Genomic DNA, 20,870 nt, shown 5'->3' on the forward strand with positions numbered 1-20,870 from the left:
TGAGGTAAGGCAAGGCAATATAAGCAAAAAATCTGCATTTCTATTCCATCTCAAGCCCAAGGTTGTCGCACAGCTTCAAGCATGCCACCGTCGCCGCAGAAATTATTTCTTCCTAAAAGTTTCCAAGGCCGCCGTCAAGCGCTCTTCCAACACTGCTCGAGTCGCGCTCTCGCGCACCTGTTTCTCGCGGGGAAACTCGCTAAGATGGCGTCGTTCACGAGTGGCACTCGCCGCTCAGATACGTCGCCACCGCTTTCCGCAGACAGGCCGCACCAAGAGCGCACATTTATCGAGACGAGAAGAGGGCGCTCGTTCTCAAATGCAAGAAGAACGGCAGATGTCAACGGCACACACCACCGCCGCTTCAAAGGTGTTGGCACAAGTCGGCAGAAGCGGAAATGATTCGCGCGGCGGAGCTCTCTCGGGACGCGAGTTTTGGGCGGGCCACTCCGCGCTCGGCGGAGTCCCATTTCTCCCTTCCTCACCACCGCCGCGCTGCTACCTACTGCGTCCTCGGAGGCGCCCTAATTTATTTCACTGCGAATTGGCAGCAAGCGCGCAGCGCGCGTACCGCTTCCTTTTGTTGCGCCGAGGAGCGCGCTTCGAGCGAACTTGGAAGGGGGGGGGGGGGGGGGGGGGAGTAGAAAAACGAAATCTTCCATCTCGGGGGCAAGAAAAAGGGCTGTTCGACATCCCGTCTCACCTATATATAGTCTCCACGAACCAAATATACAGCACAAAAACCAGCAGACAGCCTCCATCCCCGTTCGAACTGGTAGCGTCCGCCGCTCCCGTTTCGTCGAGATTATACGAGCATGCAGTCGATAGACGCATCAAATGAAAAACTCGTTATACGATTCTCTCTCTGTTTCTCTTCTCCTCGGTGGTGCTGAGCGAATGAAATAAAAGAAGAAAAAGAAGAAAAGCGCACGACACAAAAGGAGTGAGCTGTGCTCGGAGGAGTGGAGCGTTTTAGAGCTCCGCGGCGCTCTAATGTTTGTCATGCTGCGTCATAACTGGAATCGAGCCGAGTCAGCAACATTCGGCCGTCGAATGTCGCCCCGTGCGTTTGGTTTGTTCGTTTTTTTTTCGCTGCGCTCAGTTTTGTTTTCGCGAGCCCAGGCCCGGGTACGGGGAGGGAAGTTTTGATCCAGAACGATGCACACAAAGCGCGCGCGCCCTTAACTCGCTGATGCGGGAAACTTCGTGACGAAAGTGCATGCGTTCGGCACCGGGGCGGTTTACTTCGCAGGTTTCGCTAAACTTAGAAAAGAGAAAAAAATATCGCTGACTAAAGGTCTAGACGTTTCCGCTTTGTACACAAGCGCACTGTTTTGAACTTTAGGAGCAACACAGCTGTCTGGCGCCAAGCATAATGGCAGCGTCTGACGGACGCAGCAACATGAAAAGTCTGAAACTCGCGCGGTTTACCGGAGAGCCCCGAAGCAACTTCGGCTGAATGCGGCCTTGCAGGGGGCTGCTCATTTTTAGTCCCCGTTCTAGAGCGTCACACTCTCCTGGAAGCTAAGGTAAGGAACGGCGCTGCGTACTGACAGTGCGCAGTTGTTCCTTTCGTTCTTACTGGATCAAGAAGCGCTCCAAATAGCTAATAAAAAATTCGAAGCCGCCGTGCAAGGAACTTCCGCGGTGGACACCTATAGCACCAAGAGAGGCGAAGAACGCTAACTGCGCATAGTGTGAAGGGTGTAAGGAAAAAGCGCTCCACCGCGTCTTCCACGGTCTGTTTTTGAGGCTACAGCATGTCAGACAAGCTCAAGACAGCTGCTCGCTCGACACCAGTCGAGTCGTTCATTAACCTTACATCCGGCATTAGGCGATGTAAGGTAATTAATCGATGTAAAGTTAAGTGCAGTTTCTAACCGCACTTCCTGCAAAAGACAGGCTGGTATTATATGTTGTTCTCCAGGCGTAATGCCTTTCTTGCTTTTCTTCTCTGTCTTTCCAGATTTGGCGTGAATACGACACCGACGGCAGTGGCTACATTGAAGCAGACGAGTTGAAAGTGAGAGGCTGATGCTATTCTCTTTCATTCGCTGATGTATTTGTTAATGAGATCGTTTTTCTTTACATTTGCTTTTTCCTTGAGTTATTGCAGCAAGCATTAACGCATGGCGCAAAGTGTCGAATATACCTGTTTGTGTCCAGAGAAATACCAGGATTTCGAGCGAAAATGCTGGATGGCAAAGTCGAAAAAAAAAAGCGCTGGCATGAATATTCGTTTGCTGTTACTGGCGTTACACGTGATAGCTCATCGCAGGATGAAAAAAGAAAAGGAGAGCAAAGCCAACGTGATTATTCACCAACGGCGGGTGAATTTGGTGTCAGGCAAGACAAAATGCAACTACTCGTGTTACGCATCGCACTCCATGCGCGATAACATTCTTTTTTTTTTCTTTTTTTTCAGAACTTCCTAAAGGACTTGCTCCGAGAGGCCAAAAAAGACAGCATCGAAGAAGACAAGTTGATCGAATACACAGACACTCTGGTGAGCATGCGCGCAGCACAGTTTCGCCGCGCTTGTCTCGAGGTTATCGAAACCGGGGCCAGACGGCACTCGGGTTGGGGGGGCAGCGTGTACGGGCAGCCATGTCAGAGGGAGGACACCATAAATCACTCGGACAATGCGCTCTGGACGCGTCGCTTTCAGTCTGCTCTACGCCAGGCCCGCGTCTCTAATCAGAGGCTCCTCCGGGAGGCTCCTTGTTTTGCGAAAACCGGGCGGCTCGCACCGCGTCTTCGGCCGGAGCCATTAGGCAGGAGAGGGGGGGCACCGATAAGATGGGGACGTGCAGCGCATGCGGGCAGCGGCGGCGGCGCTTCAAATCCTGTTAGGGGTGGCGAGTGGGCGGCCCGATTCCGCTCTCAGTTGTCGCCGCGCTTTGTCTGCCGCGCACGTACTACGCGCCAGGCCGCGAACAATGAGGCCTTCCATCCGTCAGGGAGGTTGGGGGGCGCTGCCGAGAGCGCGCCGACATTCCTGTCAGATGAACGAGGATCCCCTGTAATGCCTCCGATACATGATCGGCAAGCGCGTATCGCGACCTTGCCGGAATTTGAGAAGCAAAAAGCACCAGGAATGCCGCCCAAATTACCTCCGGCGAGCGGGGACGGACCACCGCGCGAGCCGATTGTTATCTGCGGCGGATGGCACCGACAATGGCCGAAGGATAAGCGCCGGCACCGCAACAAAAACAAACAGAGCGCCGCTGAAACCCGGGAGCGAGGAAGGAACGCTCGGCGGAAGTTTTGGAATGCCGGCCGCTGAATGGGTGAGCTACCACGGGCGTAAAAAGCACGCTCCCCATTCAGCGGGGCCGCTTCTCGGAAAGGATTTGATAGCCGCGGAGAGGGGGACCTGTCGCTGCTGACCCACCTCTCGGGGCCCCCCCTCTCTCGAAAGGGGGGACGAGCGCGCGATTGATGGCCGGCCAGTCACGGCCCTCCCCGGGGCTCGCTCCGCGCAGCGGCCGTTCTTTGAAGTCAGCCACAGGCGAGAGCCACTGCTTACCACCCTCCATCCTTTTCTTTTCCTCACCTTGCAGCTACAAATATTTGACAGCAATAAAGACGGCAAGCTACAGCTCAGTGAGATGGCCAAGTAAGTAGTGTGTTTGCTGCATTCGCTAATGGATATTTGTGAAACGGAAACGGCATGCCGAAGCATGCCCAACATCTCTATCGTCAGAAAAGAAAATAAAGCGTGAGAGAGCCGACGGTGCTCAAGTGAGCATACAATTACGGGGCTTGTTGTATTCATAATCAGATGTATCTTCTTCTTATCTTCCCCTAGGCTTCTTCCAGTCAAAGAGAACTTTCTCTGTCGTTCGGCCTTTAAGGTAAGAACACGCCTTGCAAGGTCCTGCACTTAAGGTGTGTCAAAAAATGTGATATATGACACCGGTTGTCGGGAAGGTGCGCACCTGTTGCATTAGCGAACTGGCCAAACACTCTCAGGAATTGTACGCTGGGAAAACGACACTGCTGCCAAATCTACGTTGATTGCGCTGTATGTGGCTTTGCAGCGAGAGAAGATTAGCACGCCGGAGCTTTTCTGGCATCTACAATTGATACATTGCTTGCCAGTTGCATGTTCACTGCTCAGGACAAGAGCAATGAGAAAGAAAAGTTATCTATCGATAACAGTGACTCATGAAGTTATCAATGATTGGCTTTATAGAGGACATCGACATTATCAGATCAATAAATCTGATCACGCGACTCCTGGCTTACATTGATATTTTAACATGCAAGAAGGTCTCCGCCGGAAAATGAAAGTATGTGGTTGTATTGGAGTAGATTATCTTTAGTGCACTTTTAATATTACAGGAACAAATTTTGCACTAGGTGATTACAAAATTAGCGAAAACAAATAATATATTGCTGTATTGAAAAACAACCAAGAAACTCAAAACAGATTGTGCTGTTATCTGGTTCAAGGTTTGACTAGTTTTCCATTAAGGGCCACGAATGGCCTGCTTTTACGTGGTTGTTTTTGTTGTCCCAACAGCGATCTTTGGACACATGATTCTCTCAATGAGGTCTGGTAGGCGCTTCTTAGCAGTGGGAAAGTTTCTGTTTTTACGGTTGTTCAGAGGTCAACGTAAATTACTGCAGCTATGATGTCTCAAATCATTGTTTTTGCTTCATTTTACTGTTGTTGCTTCTCAAACCGCGTGAGACTTGTTTATTCAGGAAGGGGGAAAGCTGGGCTAATTGGATTGAATCCATGATGGAAGTAGCGCAAAAGACTCGTGTCACGTTGTCCTTCTTTCTCGTCCTTTGTGCTACTTCCATCACGAAGACTTCTTTCTTGTCGTGTCCGCCTTCAGAACCAGTATTGAAGTATCATCTTCACGCCACCCGGCAACCAGCATTTCACAAGCGTCCACAGCATGGTGCACTGCACAGATTGCTGCTGACCGCAGCATTTCGTGCAGTGCGCCGGTGATGGACACTAACGCCTAACGGTAGGTTCGAGCGGCAGTGATATCGCAAATGGCAGACGTGTGGCAATTACGTTAGCGTAATATAAACACAGAACTTTCATGTTCCTGTCGTAAACCACGCGCCCAACCGTCGTGCGCAAAATTCGCTACAGTATCTACTTTATCACACTACAGGCAGCCTTGAGTGCAATAGCTCAATTTTAAATAAACCAATCAAGATAGGTGTCGTGCACTAATTCGAAATAATGTGCATGTTTGCATGCTGGTTTCAGTTCAAAAGATATACGGAACTGCATCGGATAAACTAACAGCCGGCTCTGAACTATTACAAGGTTAATTTTTCTGCCATGTCAATTTGTCATCACAGGAAATTGCCAAGGATGCATTACTGTTACACCAGTAACTAGCATGCACAGAACACTTGACTGGCAATTCATGAATTGAAACTTGCTGCTGCCTCGGAGAATTAGAGTTTACTTACACCACTGGTTAAGTTTGCAGCAGCAGTGACGGAGGCAGCCGCGTTAAAATGTTCTCTGGCATGCCAGGTCAATATTGAAACAAAATAAGTCATGGCGGCGGCGTCATGTAGCGGTGTCACTACCTCGCTATTTAGGGTCACGAATTTGCTACCTGCTACAGGGAGAGGAGGTGCATGGAATAGGCCATTTGTTCGTACATAACGCAAGCAATGGGCGTCCGGCTATGCATATGTATTTTCTGCGCAGTTTATCGTCTGCAGTCAACTATACAATAAAGACAGTGAGCCGAAGTCACCAGCGTGTTTTGTTCACAGCGATGATTTCAGCAGGTCTGTAGCTCTGTTCACTTTTGCTTCGTTACATTTTTTTTTTTTTGAGCAAGACAGTCTCACTGAATGGATCGCGTATGTTGAAGTACTTATAATGTACGGACAAACACATGTCTGCCAACTCTCAGTGTCAAGTTCGCGAAAAACCCACGCTCGCAGCGTGCAGCGTGGCTGGTTTCGGTGTCTAGCCCTGTTCGAGGAGCTCTGCTCGAACCTGGGCTGAATTGCCACTTGGGGGTCGCCGTGCAAAGGGAAATCAACGGTAGTAATCTTTTTAATCTTTTCCACGGGGGCTTGGAACCTTGTGAGAATGCCAGCTGCACGTGCTCACCAAGGCGCTCATCCACGCTCATTCCACGAGGCATTGTTTGCTCACACTCATCCTTCTTGACAGTGACAACGGCCCGCGGGGGCCTCGCGTTCTCTTAAGCCCGGGGCCGCTCGCGGGCCCCGAGCGCTCTCTGGCAGCCTACTTCTTCTTTCTCGCCCGGCAGGGCGTTCTCCTCTTCCACGCTTTGTGACCCGCCCTTACATTTGTTGCCCCTGCACAGCTAACTGATGCGACAGCGGTACGTACCACCACGGGAGTGCCGTGGGCATGCCTGATCAGTGTGGTCTCCGTAGCCCCACCAATAGTGGACTGCCGAATGTCTCTCTGTGCGTGCTGCTGCGACACCACCGCCACCACCGCCTGCGTAGTAGAAGTAGCGCGCCTGCGCCAGTTCGCTTCACTGCGCACCCAGGTTCATGGCTGGCCGCTTTGGTACAGCCTATACCGCCTACAGCGCGTTACGCGAGGATCGCTCGAGTCGATGCGAACCAAAGGTCACCGGGATTGAGGCCCCTTCAGTGCCACTCGCGAGTATTAATTAGCCCGGCCTGCTTCCGCTTCTCCCGGCTTAAGGGTAATCAACTTGCTTAGCTGATCCGTTGAAGCTTAGCGAGCAGATCGATGTTGCGAACACGAGGGCATCACCAACAAAACGCCATCCGACTAAAATGGTCCGAGACTGCAATTACACACTGCAACTTGGCAGTGTTGCATCCCACGCCGTGTACAGAGCAAACAGCGCGGAAGGCACGGATTATGCTGTAATTTGTCAGCGTCAGAAAAAGAAATAGAAAGAGGAATTAATTGTCAGTGCCGTAGATACCCGCCATGAGGATTTTTTGTTTAAATGCACACTGTACGTGGAAACATGGTAATATTTTTAAGCTATTCGCATTTAGTGCCCGTATTGGAGACGTGCGACCTTTTGAACCTAAAATTCTTGTCTACTTTTTGAGCCCTAAGTTAATTTTTTAAAAGCCTGCTTTATTAACCAGCAGCTACTATGCAGATGCCCCAGTTGCCCCAGAGCGGCTTCAAAAAAAAAAAAAGACATATTCTTTCAAAGGCGTAGAAAGATGCCCTCTACCCACTCTGCGCTCAACGCTTGAAATGCTGGCACCAGCTGGCGCTTTGTGAGCCAGGCGTCCCTGGAAGACAAAGGGCCAACGCGCCCGTCATTCTAAGTGAACGCGCCTGCGCATAGGCGGCGACCCGGGTCTGTGCAGGGCTTGCCATGGCGCAAACTCCGTGCGTAAGGCGGAGTTCGCGCCTGCTCTATTTTTCATTGCGCGTCAGCTTCTAATAGCACATCAGTGGCACATCGGCCGAAGCAGGGACTTGAGGAGTTTGCTTGAGGAGTGTGGCCGCCACCAGTACATAGTGTAGTGCCCGCTGAATTGCCGCTGACGCGTGGCTTTATGCGGCAACGGCAGGAGCTCGTCTGGTGCGGACAAACTGCTCCCATGAGGCGCCTCCTGCTTCGCACCCTTGGCGGGCATAACTGGCAAAAGCAAACGATATAAATGGCGGCAGCCCGGGTGGCCCGCACTTCGTTACCGAGCTTTATAGATTCGCCGAATACTGGCGCCTTTCATGCAACTATTGTTAACAGACGTTAAACACCGTTTCCAACAGGGCGTATTTTTTACACCGTAAATGCCAAAGCAAGTGCGGCAATACTGTTTAAGAGTAAGGTTATGCGAGCATGAGTTGCGACAACCTTGTGTTATTGGGCCCACCATTTTACATGTTGGATTGCTTCACTGTGACACAGCACTGGCTGCACCGAGCCGCTGCCTGATGACCGCATCACCCTAATAAGTTTTTAACAACTAGAGGGCGCCACACGCTGTGTAAACCACACGACAAGGGAAAACGACGTTCACTATTTGGTAGGCCAGCCTAATACTATTTTTATCTCTACCGCTGCGCCGACAAAGAGCAAAAGGTGACGCTGAACAACTTTTCCTGCATTGTGCACTTCTCGCTGCACCAACGCACTTGCGAAGGCATGCAGCGTCCGCTGTAATGAGAGAACAGACGCATTCCATAACTGACTACTCAGGGTGGTGCAGGAGGAGGCTCCCTTTAATGAACACTGGAGAGGTTAGTCTGGTGATCTACACGGCAGGCTACTCCAGGCGAGGGTGATAATGATGATCAAAACACATTCGCTCAAGACACTCGCGCACACAAACACACACACACACGGTTATCACAGGATGGGTACAAGGCCCGTGTCCTTAAGAAACAGTAACAGGGCTTTTGTCGCACATAGCGCCTATATACTTAGACGCAAATAACTCCACTATGATCCAAATATTCCCCAGCTGGCCACGAAGTCTGAGCACTTATTGTGTATCGATGTTCGGAACACCTATTCATGTACGGCACGTTGCATTTAGATGACGTTCACCGGTTCGTCGAACTTACCGTTCCCTTCACCTTGACTTCTTCCCATCTATAGGCACTTTCGTCAACGGAGATTTCCGAGCGGCAGGGATAAGCATGTTCTGCACCGAAAGCACACTATTTAAGCACCACGTTGTGTGTTGTACGTGTGTTCTGTCTTGAAGCTGCAAGCTTAACTATGTTTCGTCACTTCTTGAAGAGGCTCATCCACAGTTCCATGTTACTATTCTGACCTTGCTTCATTGGCTACTTTAGAAAGGAAAGAACGTCGGTTGGTAATTATTGCACAACTGCAAGCGAAAAATTGCTAAGACTACCGAACAGAACTTGCCGAGTCACGCAAAAAGCTGACCAATTTAGTGTGCAGATAGCTCTTTAATTCATACTTCTCAAAATGCTTGTCCGAGCGCAGTTTGATCGGGATCAGTTGCAGCCAAATTGTGCGGACGGCGAAAAGAGCAGCCAACCAATAAACATGCCTACTTAGGGGAATATTCCAGACGACACTGATTACGTCGCTAGCAAGCGCTTTCTTCCGAGACATGGAAACCCACTGACATAGAAACCCCAGCAGCCCGTATAAGAAAGCCTTTTCGTCAGCAGACAACGATGATAGCTCAGACCTACGTAACCCGCACCGAAACCGGTTCCTACAGGTTCAGCCAACGCAATGTGTCATGTACGCCACTCATAATGTCGCTGTTCTTAGTCTGGGACTGGATATAACGACTATTTCTGGCCATCAGCATGCTACCCATAGAAATCACTGCAGTGATGTACGGCATCAAATACACTCGCAACCATAAGATGCCCGGCGAAATTCCTTTATGAAGCGGTAGAAAAGAGGAAGCAAGAGAGCTGAACTTGAAGCCACAGCCAAATCAGCGACAACAGACGACGGAGCCCATCAGCTCCGATCGCAGCTCGAAACTGCGTTCGTTCCCGGATGGAACTTATTCGAGACAGCGGAGCACCGACAACAGCGTCGCACTGCAGTCAGGAGAGGAACAGAATTCGCTGCGCGCACCATCGTCTCATAATGCTGTGGCCTGGACGGAGGAACGTCGGTCCATTTACCTGCGCCAGCACGCGGAGGTACACCCTTCGCGATCCGCCTGCCTGTTGCCGTGGCTGCAAACAGGGACTTCACGTGGGGATTCCGATTACTTTCTGCCGCGTTCGAGAGTAGCGTCGTTACGAGGTTTCAAGTTGCGCGGAAACCTTGCGCGCCGCGAAGGAGATTAGAATTTCGCTCTCCATTTTTTTTTTCTTCGTCCGCTCATCATCTCCGCACTTGCCTCCGAGACTTGCAAGCCGTGGGGGGAGCGTTCTTCCAGCGCCAGGCAGTCAGTGCGCTGAAGCAGCCGTCCACTGCTTGCGCCCACTTTGGAGTTGTGCGTGAAGTTTAAATGAGATTGAGAGTACGCCGAGAGTAGTTTAGGTTCGTCTCATTTTCTCCTCGGAACGGGTTTCCTATGATCATTACCGAACGCCAGTCAACAAGGGCACGTTTAGTATTCAAGGGCGCCGCTAATTGCTTAAAAGGCCAGCATCGCAGACAGACGAACCAGACGAGTGGCGTAACCCAGCACACCGCTTCGCCAAGCACAGCGGAATGGTAGTCGTTGCTATTTCGACTGCACCGCTAGACAGCACTGCTTCGCATGTGCCGCGCTCACGCTTCGGAGGGCTGTGCACCAGTGACGCCTCGCGGGACGCACGCACACTACTACTTTGGCGTGCCAGGCGCGCTCTACCATGGCGGCCAAACAAGGCCGAAGCTGGAATCTCCGCGCATCTTTGCAATGCGAAGTCTTTTAGCCAATGCGCTAGGTAACTGCAAAGTAATAAGCATGGTAAAAAAAGTACAATAATAAGTAGTTGTAGCGTCGTGAGAATCCACTCCCGGTGTGAAACCCAGTACTGGAAACTACGCACGCGCAAAGAAGCCAGAGGGAGCTGTGTGCGCATGGCTCGCTCGTACCGCACACTGCACGTTTTCTAAGCTTGCGACGCGCATAGCTCTATATATAGTTGCAGCGTTAGCTTGCTCCGCATACAGAGTTTTGTCTGTCTGTTGCCTGCATTTCTGGATGAATCGGCAGAAGCTTCAATTTGATTTTCGAAACTTGCTGCGGTTCCTTCGGCACGACGTCATGAGCAGACAACCGAGCGTGTTCTCTGTTTGGCGTCATGAGTGCACAGTTCATCGAACCACATTTGGCTTTGCAAAGCTTTCGCTAACTTTGCACATAGAATATTATAGAAGAAAGCAACGAACAGCTATATAATCAGGTTTGATGTGTGTTACTCGTGCACACTTGTAAACGATGAAAACAGCAGGGTCGACTTCTAGAGTGTACTATTGGAGTAAAGTCCTAGCATCCCTGTCGCAGCAAAAAAAAAAAAAAAAATCGCGGTAGAAATTAAAAATCGCAGCAGCTGCTGAATCCAGGTCTTGTAACTAAAACAAGTTCAAATTTTTTCTACGAAAAAGTACATGTGTCTGCAAACAGGCAGAACAATACGCGTTTCTATAGAAAATACCTGGACAGCGCTGCTGGCATGTGTAAGCGTTCTGAAGTATGGAAATCTCTCTTTCTTCACAGGGCGCAAGTAAGTTAACAAGGGAGGACATAGAGCGAGTTTTCGCACTCTACGATCGGGTAAGATATGCCATTATGCGGACAACATTGATCTTGACATTTCTTTTCGTGACGTGTTCTCTGCTTATATTGCGAACTTGGTCATAAAACAAGGATACGGCACTTTATTCAATAGCCCTTGTTTGCGAACAATGTAGAATTAGTTATAAAGCAAATGGCATCTATGTACTGCAATTACTCGTCATATGTTGGTGTGCATGAAGCCGCGAAGATTTAGAAACTTTTCACATTTCCATCATACCCAGAAATTCTGGACAAGTGCACTGTTTCAACGGGAAGTTTTTATTAACTCACATGTCCAACATTCTTGGGTAAACATTTTGAACATTAGAAATTTGTAAGGTACTGTTATGTAAATATTGAAGGTAATGGTCTATTCTTCCGATGGGTAGCAAAATCTTTCTTTTAAAGTTTTTCCATCACTCGCGTCGAGCAGTTAAGACTGGCATAGAAAACCAATGGGAAACGATTTTGACGATACCAAAAACGTTAACAGCAAAAAGATGCAAGCCTGTCGACGGTAAATCTGCATATATATTGATTGTTATAATAGAATCGTATACAATATATGAAAAAAAATTGCGTTCATAAACTCTTTCCTGTTCAAAAATGCTTTTGTCCAGAATTTTTGGGCATGAGCATATCGTATTATTGCACCACAACAATCAATATATCCGCAGATCTCTCGAGACGCTCGTGGTTCACTGTTATTGTCAAAAACGCACCCACTTGGTTTTCTATGGCAGTTTTAACCATACTGGGTACGAGCGCAGGACAAACTTAAAAAGAAAGGTTTTTCTGCGCATCGGATGGTTAGACCATTCTCATCAATATGTTTATAACAACATCTTACAATATTCCACAGTTACCTCACAATTTAAAGTGATGGCCAAGAAAGCGAGACTTGTTTAGACGGGAAAAAAAATATGCAGCTACACATTTCAGGACTGAGCCGCACACCCAGCTAGCAGGTTGTAGCACGATTGCCCCGATCACAAAGCACCCGTCGCAAAAGCCCTGGTATCATTTTCCCCGTGCCGTAACCCCCGGTGCTAAAAGCTCCGTACTAAAAACACCATGTCGTAACCCCCACATGCTATTCCCATCTTCTGTATCGTGTACCGATAGTTTTCCAGCCCGTGCACTAGCATTTTCCACTATCTTTTAACAATTTAACATCTTAGGAAGACGTAATGGAAGAATACAATAATAAAAAAAAACTGGGGGCTACTTTGCCCGTCGGCGCCGCATGCAAAACATTTCCTTTGCAAAACGCACTCTTTCGAATAAAATTTCTTCATAATCATCAAAAGACGCAGTGGTAATAAAAATAAAAGACAAAAAGCCTCCGAAGACGTTCGGCGGATGATCAACCATTGAGGGCATGCCGGCTGGTCTGAAAGTTTTTATAGAGGCACTACGAGGGAATACTAAATCTAACTAGACAGAGAGGTTAGTCTAGCGACATTATCTATATAAAGCGGGAGCGTTCTTTTACGTGCAGGAAACTGAAAATGAAATGACCGCACACTGGTGCAGCGTGTTGCGCGTCAGTGCAATGGACGCGGGACTTTTGAAAACGGGGCAGAAATAGCAAGGCATTTGGTGCGAGGCTTTTCACACGGGGCTCCTACATCGGATGCTTTTGTGCATCACCCTGCTGGTGCACTAGCTAAGCTTGTATGTCGCTACCGTGTTCCAGTATAAACTAAAACCCATGAGCGACCTGCCGCCTCTGTAACGATTATGACCGCATGCCATCATTATGCAGTGGCGATTATTAAGAACAAGCCGAAGAACCAAAACCGTTATAGTAACGAGTGCTCGCAGCATTTGCCGTGCAGAGGCGAGGATCCTACTCGAGAACAATGGGTTAGTGAAGCGTAACAATCATGCACCCTGTTCTTTCGTATTGTAAGCGCTGTTGTGCTTAGCGCCACTTAACTGGAAAGAAGACAACCGGACACAATCAGTAGAGTGTTGGCTATGCGATATGAACCTTAGGACAGCTGTGAGGGAATCTACCGCCACTGCGACCCCCGCGATGTGTACTCGAGACGTGTGCGAGTATATGAAAAGGACTAATCGACGCCCATTGCGTGTGTAACGTCAGTTATGAAATTAAACCATGAAGTATAGTTGAGCACTGACCGGAGCCGTGCGTCACGAAGTTGTGCATGTGTGAAAAGAAATTTTTACGCTTCACGCAGGACAAGAACGGCACAATCGAAAATGAAGAACTCAAAGGGTTCCTTAAGGACCTCCTGGAACTCGTCAAAAAAGTACGTCCTCTCACCCATAACGGTCAGCAACGATGGGCCCTTGGAACAGCTTTCCAACAAACACAGTAGAGGTTTCCAAGCAGCTGCACAATATAAAAGGGTGGCCATTTCTTGAGTATACTGATGCTTGTTTGCAAGGCCTGGCGACCGCTTGTTTGTGTGCAGCAGTAAACAATTCTCCGGGTTTGTACAAATGCCGTTTACGTCTTAAAGCGTGAGCAGGCAGGAATAAATAATAACGCGCCTTACGCACTACTGCCGAAGCTCATGTTGTGGCGCATGTCGCTGCGTAATCGGTTGTCCAACATGCTGTGGTGTCTGTGGCCAACGCTGGAATGTCAGTGCGTGCGCCTTTTCGTCTGCCTCTGCCTGTTCGCGCTTCTCCTGTCCAGTTTGTCCAAATACATAAATTAATATCACCGTCAAACAGTCTTTCACTGTAGGGAACTAATGCTTAATGCATTTTTAGTGTCAAACACTGTTGTGAGACAGCCCGTTATCAAGGGCCACGGATGAATTTTGACCATCTGGGATTCTTAACATCCGCGGATATCTCAGTGCCCGAGCGCTTTTGCATTTGCCTGCATCGCGATGCAGCCGCCGCGGCCGGGTTCGAACCCGAGACCTCACGCTTGGCAAGAGATGTCTACAGCCATTGAGCATTCTAGAGAAATTTTTCTCTCCTCATTCAAGTGACCGCTTCAGCAATGATTTAAAAAGCAACGGGATCACTGTAGTGAGGAAAATGACCACAAAGCAGGCAGGCCGCTTTCAAAGCAAAAATTAAATTACTTGAAAATGAAAGGATTGGTCGGAGTAATTTTTTGCAGTCTCTGGCAGCAAGATTAACCTGTATGCGCGAATCAAACCCTAAAAGGGCAGAAATCGCACAACTATAAGAGATATCGAAATGGGCGTGCTTAAATTCGAATTTCCACTTGTTCGCTCATTACTAAAGTAGGAATGCGCACGCAAACTGTCGCTTGCGATAACGGTGTCTTTCCCTGTACATTATAGCGTCATCTTGCATTATCGGGTTGGACACTGGTGGAACTAAAAGTAAGCTGAACATAGTTTGGGCGTCACTAATTGGCGCACGGCCGTGTGAGAATGAGGATCCGAGCTATGCTTACACATGACCTTGTCAGTGATACAATAGGGCCAGTTTGATGAACCAGGCAGTGCAGTCAAGACATAACGACTCTGCTCGAATCTTGCATGATTTCCATCCCATGCCTCACAATTAGGAAGCGCAGAAACAGTACGGGCCTAGCAACACCGCAGTGCCAAAAAAAAATAAAGCGCTGTTGGCGCAAAATCCCGCAAGCAGGCTTCTCCACAATAGCGCCACCATTGAGGTGAAGGAGTGCGAAGTCCAAGAAAGGGTGAAGAAAACCGGGGCTAACGCTCAAAAGGGGGGAAAAGGGAGTAACGCTATGCTTACTTTCTACCTTTCTACCATTCTTTTACTTACTAAGAGCAGGAGTGACGTCATCTTGCTGAGGTGTTCCTGCTTTGTGGGGAAGCTTGCTTGCGTGACTACGTCTGAAAAAAATTCCAGCTATAGTTCGTGGTTCCGAACGTCTCGAATTTTAACCCTGACGTGGTCAGTGATGTTCAATTTGTTCACCATTATGCCTGACCAGACGAACTTTCATCAAACCCTCGACTACGAGTTTCATCCTGCATAGAAAAAAGCATGCTAAAGCTACCGTAGCGAGGAGAAAGTATCCCCCTGACGTGCGTCTCGGTGCGCGCAGGACTACGACGCCCAAGACCTGGAGGAGTTCCAGGAGGCCATTCTGCGGGGCTGCGACTTCAACAAGGACGGCAAGATCAGCAAGAAAGAGCTGACCATGGTGCTGCTGGCACTGGCCAAGCACTCGGCCGACGAGGACGGCAAATAGGCGACGGACGCCGGCCCCTCCGTTTCCACTTTGCATCTATAATACTTTACCACCGACTCTACCATAGTCTCTCTCTCTCTCTCAACCGCTATTTTCCTTCTCATCTTCACTACTCGACCCGAACCTCTCCATCTTATTGCCTCAACGCGTGGCGCATCGGCAGACGAGTTCGCAAGGTACTCTGCGCCAGGGGAGACGAGACACAGGTGCCGCCACTCGCGGCTCGAAAGAAAAAGGAATAAAAGGGGGAGGTGGGCGATGAGAATCGTGGGTTGTATGTACGCCTCGCGGGAGCGCCGTGCGATCACGCGAGGCGGGAAGAGAGGAGCTCAGACCCAGAGAAGAAGAGGGCGCAGCAGAGGGCGAGTCCTCCTCCTGGAAGCGGTGCTCCGCGGGGTGGGACAAAGGCCGTGAGGCACGACACCCGTCGCGTGCTGGCAGAGCCCGAGCCTCCACTTCCTCACGCTCCCCGTTAAAGCGCTGTAGCGTTTAGACCGGTCCCTTTAAGGAAAAAAAAAAGTTATAATCCCGACGTAATACCGACCGAGTCGAAAGCGTATGCACGTCCCTTGCCAGAACACCTCAAATAATTACGCCAAGTAACCCGGTTCTCCAGTTTCATGTCGCTACTTATAATCAGTAGGTATTGTCTTTTATCTCCGAACCAATGCATCCACCCATTCTCACGATTATAAGCGCATCGGTTTGAGTGTTAGATGTTTCGCCGCTATAACCCGAAAGGAGGCGTATACGGGACGGCAGTTTCTTTCTGCGACCTCTATGAGCCGTATGGATGGACGAGTAGCGTTAACGTTTTCTTCTTTTTTTTTCCTTTCATCAAGAAGAAATGCGTGGACAGTGAAACAATGAACCAAGACGAGCAGACTAGTTGAAAACAGATCGCCACATCGCGCGGATCGGAGTAGCGGCCAACGTGCGCCCTCGGAGCTAGGCCTAGCTTGCTGAGGCTGAGCGCCGGAGCTACGCACGCGTTTCAATTGAGCACGCGAGTGCCGCACCAGCCGCTCGCGTCGTCGAGCGTCATGCTCAACGACCAGTTGACTCAGTTAACGGCGCGGACAACTGCGCAGTCGGGCACTACTTATAAAATTTGTCTTTATCTCGTTTTTCTTGGACTCGCTTTTTCCTGTCGGTATAAGACATTGACCAGTGGGTACGCATCGCAGTATTATATTTTAGAAATTGCCAGCGAATCGATATGCATGAATATTAGTGGTGCCCCAAGGTAATGGCCTCAGAGTTTTATTTGACTGAAACCGCAGTGACGACTACAAGAGATCTGACAGAAGGAAGTAGAAACTTGGAAATCAGAGCGGAACAATGCATGCGGTATTTTTCTTTTCGAGCTGTCCCAAACGCAGCAGCTGTAATGCGACCTTCACTGGGCCTTGTAACGACTTGTGAATGCCTGTCACTTTATAACATGCGCAATTCATACGCATAACAACGCGGGTGGACTGTAAACGGCGAAAGGCTTTGAGATCGTTGCCCAAAACGTACGAACCTATAGGTATAAGCGCACCAAACTGAGCGACGTTGTAGAGCTTCTTGACGGCATGCCGCTACGGAGCCTTCGCCGGCGACGTCAGTGCGACGGCCACCACTTTTGGCCACGACCGAGATGTGATTCCAAATTCTGCCACAGGCCGCATGAAAGAGAGCTCTCTCGGACAACCACACCGTTCGATGTGCCGTTCTTGCGGAGGCCCTCAGCTGGCAAACGCGACATACATTTGGCGCTGCAAAGGTCAGATCGCTCGGTGAACGCCATAAACATGTGTGGCATTCTATCATATCATTTCACTGCGAAGGGTAAAATTGCACCAGGTTGTTTTCTTTGTGAAGTAGTGTGCGTGAGTTGAGCTGTACTCAGTGCCGTTTCGTTGGCAAGAGCCGCATGCGCGTACGGTTAAAGATGGTTTTCCTTGCGATTTCAGTGTCTTCTGTGCTTACCTTAAGATGTTTCCTTGTCTCATGAAGTGTATCGCTGTTCAGTATATCTTTCGATGTATACGAAGTTGCTGCTTGAGCTACACGACAGTGTAGCCGCCATACTGTTTAAATACCAAACGTTGTTGACCTTGAGATGTGTTTAACCAGGTGTATACGCTATATGCTCCTTTTCAAAAGACACCAAACTGACCAGAATAAAGATGGACTATACCCGTTTATGCCGCCTGCTGATTCTGCCTGTGACGGATGAGGCTGGTCACAGCTCCTTTTCCATGATCTGTCTTGTTTTCGCGAGCGCACTTTTGCGGTTGTTCCTCTCCGAACAGCGGCCCAGAAATACTCGGGGAGCGTTCGCAGCCGGTCGACGGACTGCCCACGGAAGAGGAAAGTAAGTACGGCTACTTCTCAAGAGACAGTTGACGATGTCTTTACTGGGGTGTCTGTACTTCTGAGAAGAGATGAACGCAGTCTGAGTTCCGCAGCTGACAAGAAATTTATAAATGCTGTGCAATACATGCCGCGGTATGGCATGCTGGAAACTTACTTATTTTACCAACTGTGGTCCCAAGCAGGAGCGGATAAAAAGAAAATACAGAGTGAGTGAAATACTTTATTTTCCAAAAGAACAAGACGACCTCATCCTACCCTCCGGCTCTCGCTCTCAGTCGAGAGATGAGGGCCAGGAGGGATTGGGGTGGGCAGGGTCGCCGCGTCAGATGCTGGCCTGGCTGGATTTCTTGAATCCCGGTGGGATCTTCATCCAGTTGGACGGCGAGGAGCTGGTGATCAGGGTCCGGGCTACGCAGCAAGGTCTCCCTGGCGTACCTACTATCCCTCTACTACTCTCTGCTATCAAAGAAAATACAAAACCAATTTCAAGCAAGCATTATATATATATATATATATATATATATATATATATATATATATATATATATATATATATATATATATATATATATATATATATATATATATATATATATATATATATATATATATATATATATATATATATAGCTTTTTGTAGGTAAGGCATGAGAAGAGCTTGATCGCCCAAGCGTTCTCCGTATTATCAGAGTCCTTCATTACATTTTTGCCAGTTATGAAGCTCCCTAGGAAGTTTGATATAGGGAGAGAAGGTACCGCTAGGTACGCTGCGGCAAGTCGGGAGGCAACGAAGTAGCCGGCACTGCACGGCAATGGCACATGCTTCTGCTATAAAAGGCGCTTGTATTTATTTATGACAACTTTTTGGGATTTTATCGTTTGCATATAGGTAGGCCAGTTCTTCAGAACTGATATTTCGTTGTGCTGTGTGCCGAAAACTACAGGAGACGACTGCGCTCTCAAGCAATGCTTAGACGCTTTGCATAGCTCAATGCAGCTCTGAAGGGCCGCGCAGTCACTACTTGGCAAGTTTTTCATCTTTAGTGTTTCTAAGGAAGAATAAGTTCGGGAGAACATGGCAGAATCGCAGCAAGGAATGTAAAATTTTACCACGGAAATTTGAAGCCCTCCATCACATGAGCAAAGGCTACCCCCGTATATGCAGACCGTTCGAAGGCAAACACTGACAGCAGGTATGAGGCAATCGAGTTTATACACAATAACCAATAATTAAATATCCCCGAAGCGCACAAATATTCGAAATATACTGACAATTTATAAAACAAGCAAGAGCGCATGCACCAAATGCCAGTGAATCATTTATTCACTCCACAGAGCGAGTTACAAGCCGGTCACGTGCACATTATCAAAAAAAAAAACTGCAGGCAGCTATAGTTGTGCTATTTTTCCGTGTTCGCGTTGCCGCACAGTAATTATTTAACACTACACTACACTTGACAGAGGCTAAATAGCGTTTATGCAGAAGAGCTGAACATTGATTTTTTTTTTTTTTGAGGATAGGAAATGGCGTAGTAATTGTCTCACATCTCGGTGGACACACGAACCGCGCCGTAAGGGAAGGGTGGAAGGTGGGAGTAAAAGAAGAAAGAGAGAAAGAGGTGCCGTAGTGGATGTCTCCGGAATAATTTCGACCACATGGGGATCTTTAACGTGCACTGACATCGCACAGCACACGGGCGCCTTTGCCTTTCGCCTCCATCGAAACGCGGCCGCCGCGGTCGCGAGTTCAAACCCGGGAACTCCGGCTCAGTAGCCGAGCGCTCTAACCACTGAGCCACCGCTGTATTATCGATTTGTGCAATACTGGGGCACGCCGCGCCCACATATCAGCTTGTACTCACCTGTACACTTTCGCAGCAATGAATAGCAAAGATATCAAGCACATACATCCCATGTGAGAGCGCGAACCTAATAGAGCAGTATGCTACTGGCAAAATGAAATTTGGAGCACTAAAATTTCCGACTTGGAGCACTTTGGAGCAGTGAAACATTGGTTTATAGGCACTCTGAAGCATGCAGCTTTTAGTTTCCAAATCTCTTAGGCTAGAAAACAACGCTAGAAAAGTTTTAGTGTAATGTAAACAAGTGCTACATTAAGATTGCTATTATTTGGCACAGAGTCGCACCTGAGAGGTCTTCAATTCCAAGTTTTACGCTGTATAATTGAAGAGGAGGCACCTTTGCGAAATATGTCATACAATGTTTAGTTGAGCAACCTATACACTGCACATACTCTCGAGCGTAGAGTGCACGTTAAAGAACCCCATGCAGATGGTCGAAATTTCCGGAGCCCTTTACTACGGCGTCTCTCATAGCCTGAGTCGCTTTGGGACGTTAAACCCCCATAAAACAAACCAAACCTCGAGCGTAGTAGCTCAAATGTACTGACGACTAGCTCTTCACTTTTCCTTACAAAGCTTAAAAAAGTATATTGAATCTCCTCCGCAAAGACCTTTCCGATTTTCCATTTGCGCCAGCCACTTTAGTCACGCTTTCTTGCATACTTGTGCTTGCCTCACTCAGAAGCAATTAGCCAGACTCAGTCACCTCCTAATCCTTTTGAGCCATCGTCATGAAGCATCGTCATTTCTGCCTGTAGTAGGCACAAAGCATGCACTAACCGTGAACGAAGCATACAGCTCCATTCCTTAAGCAAATGGCAGAGCGCCGGGGTCACCATGTTGCACAGCTGAAATGAATGGCGAAGTGAAAACGCAGCCACTCCATTCACTTGTGCCCATTCACAACGAACTCTCGCCCAGCTCGAACGAGATTGACAAAGCAGCTAAAATCGGACAGATCGAAACTCCCCGGACCCACTGATCGGATGCAACGAAGACGCGTGCGCCAGAAGACCGCGTGCGGCCGCGATCTTCATGGTGAACGTCGTCTGCGTCACCCTTGTGTAGAGCACTCGGGTGGTGCACTTCAGTGCAAACAAATCCAGATCTCGTAGCAGCCGCTAGTATCGAGAGACAACACTTGCGCTTAAGTAGTGCCAAATAGGCCCGCAAACAAAGTAGACACGAGCACTTTTCCCAGAAATCAGGGGCTGCTCTGTAATTTCAGTTTTTGTCACCAGGTGAGCGCTGCTCGAGCGCTCTGCACA

At 48.8% G+C, this 20,870-nt stretch overlaps 1 protein-coding gene across 2 annotated transcripts in view; it reads left to right on the forward strand.

Annotated features, from left to right (window-relative positions):
* The window catches only part of Cbp53E (Calbindin 53E), a 191,832-nt gene extending 176,221 nt beyond the window's left edge, over positions 1-15,611 (forward strand). The window contains exons 5-12 of one of the 2 annotated variants that reach the window (XM_077646592.1): positions 1,967-2,023; positions 2,426-2,506; positions 3,564-3,619; positions 3,812-3,857; positions 6,330-6,347; positions 11,131-11,187; positions 13,398-13,469; positions 15,230-15,611. In XM_077646592.1, the coding sequence (XP_077502718.1) occupies positions 1,967-2,023; positions 2,426-2,506; positions 3,564-3,619; positions 3,812-3,857; positions 6,330-6,347; positions 11,131-11,187; positions 13,398-13,469; positions 15,230-15,376 (534 nt within the window). In that variant the 3' untranslated portion in view covers positions 15,377-15,611. The remainder of the gene's footprint in view (positions 1-1,966; positions 2,024-2,425; positions 2,507-3,563; positions 3,620-3,811; positions 3,858-6,329; positions 6,348-11,130; positions 11,188-13,397; positions 13,470-15,229) is intronic. The other variant, XM_077646593.1, reaches the window with a different exon arrangement.
* The last annotated feature ends 5,259 nt before the right edge of the window (positions 15,612-20,870 follow it).

This window comes from Amblyomma americanum, chromosome 1 (genome assembly GCF_052857255.1).
Source record: "Amblyomma americanum isolate KBUSLIRL-KWMA chromosome 1, ASM5285725v1, whole genome shotgun sequence".
NCBI classification, from domain to species: Eukaryota; Metazoa; Arthropoda; class Arachnida; order Ixodida; family Ixodidae; genus Amblyomma; species Amblyomma americanum.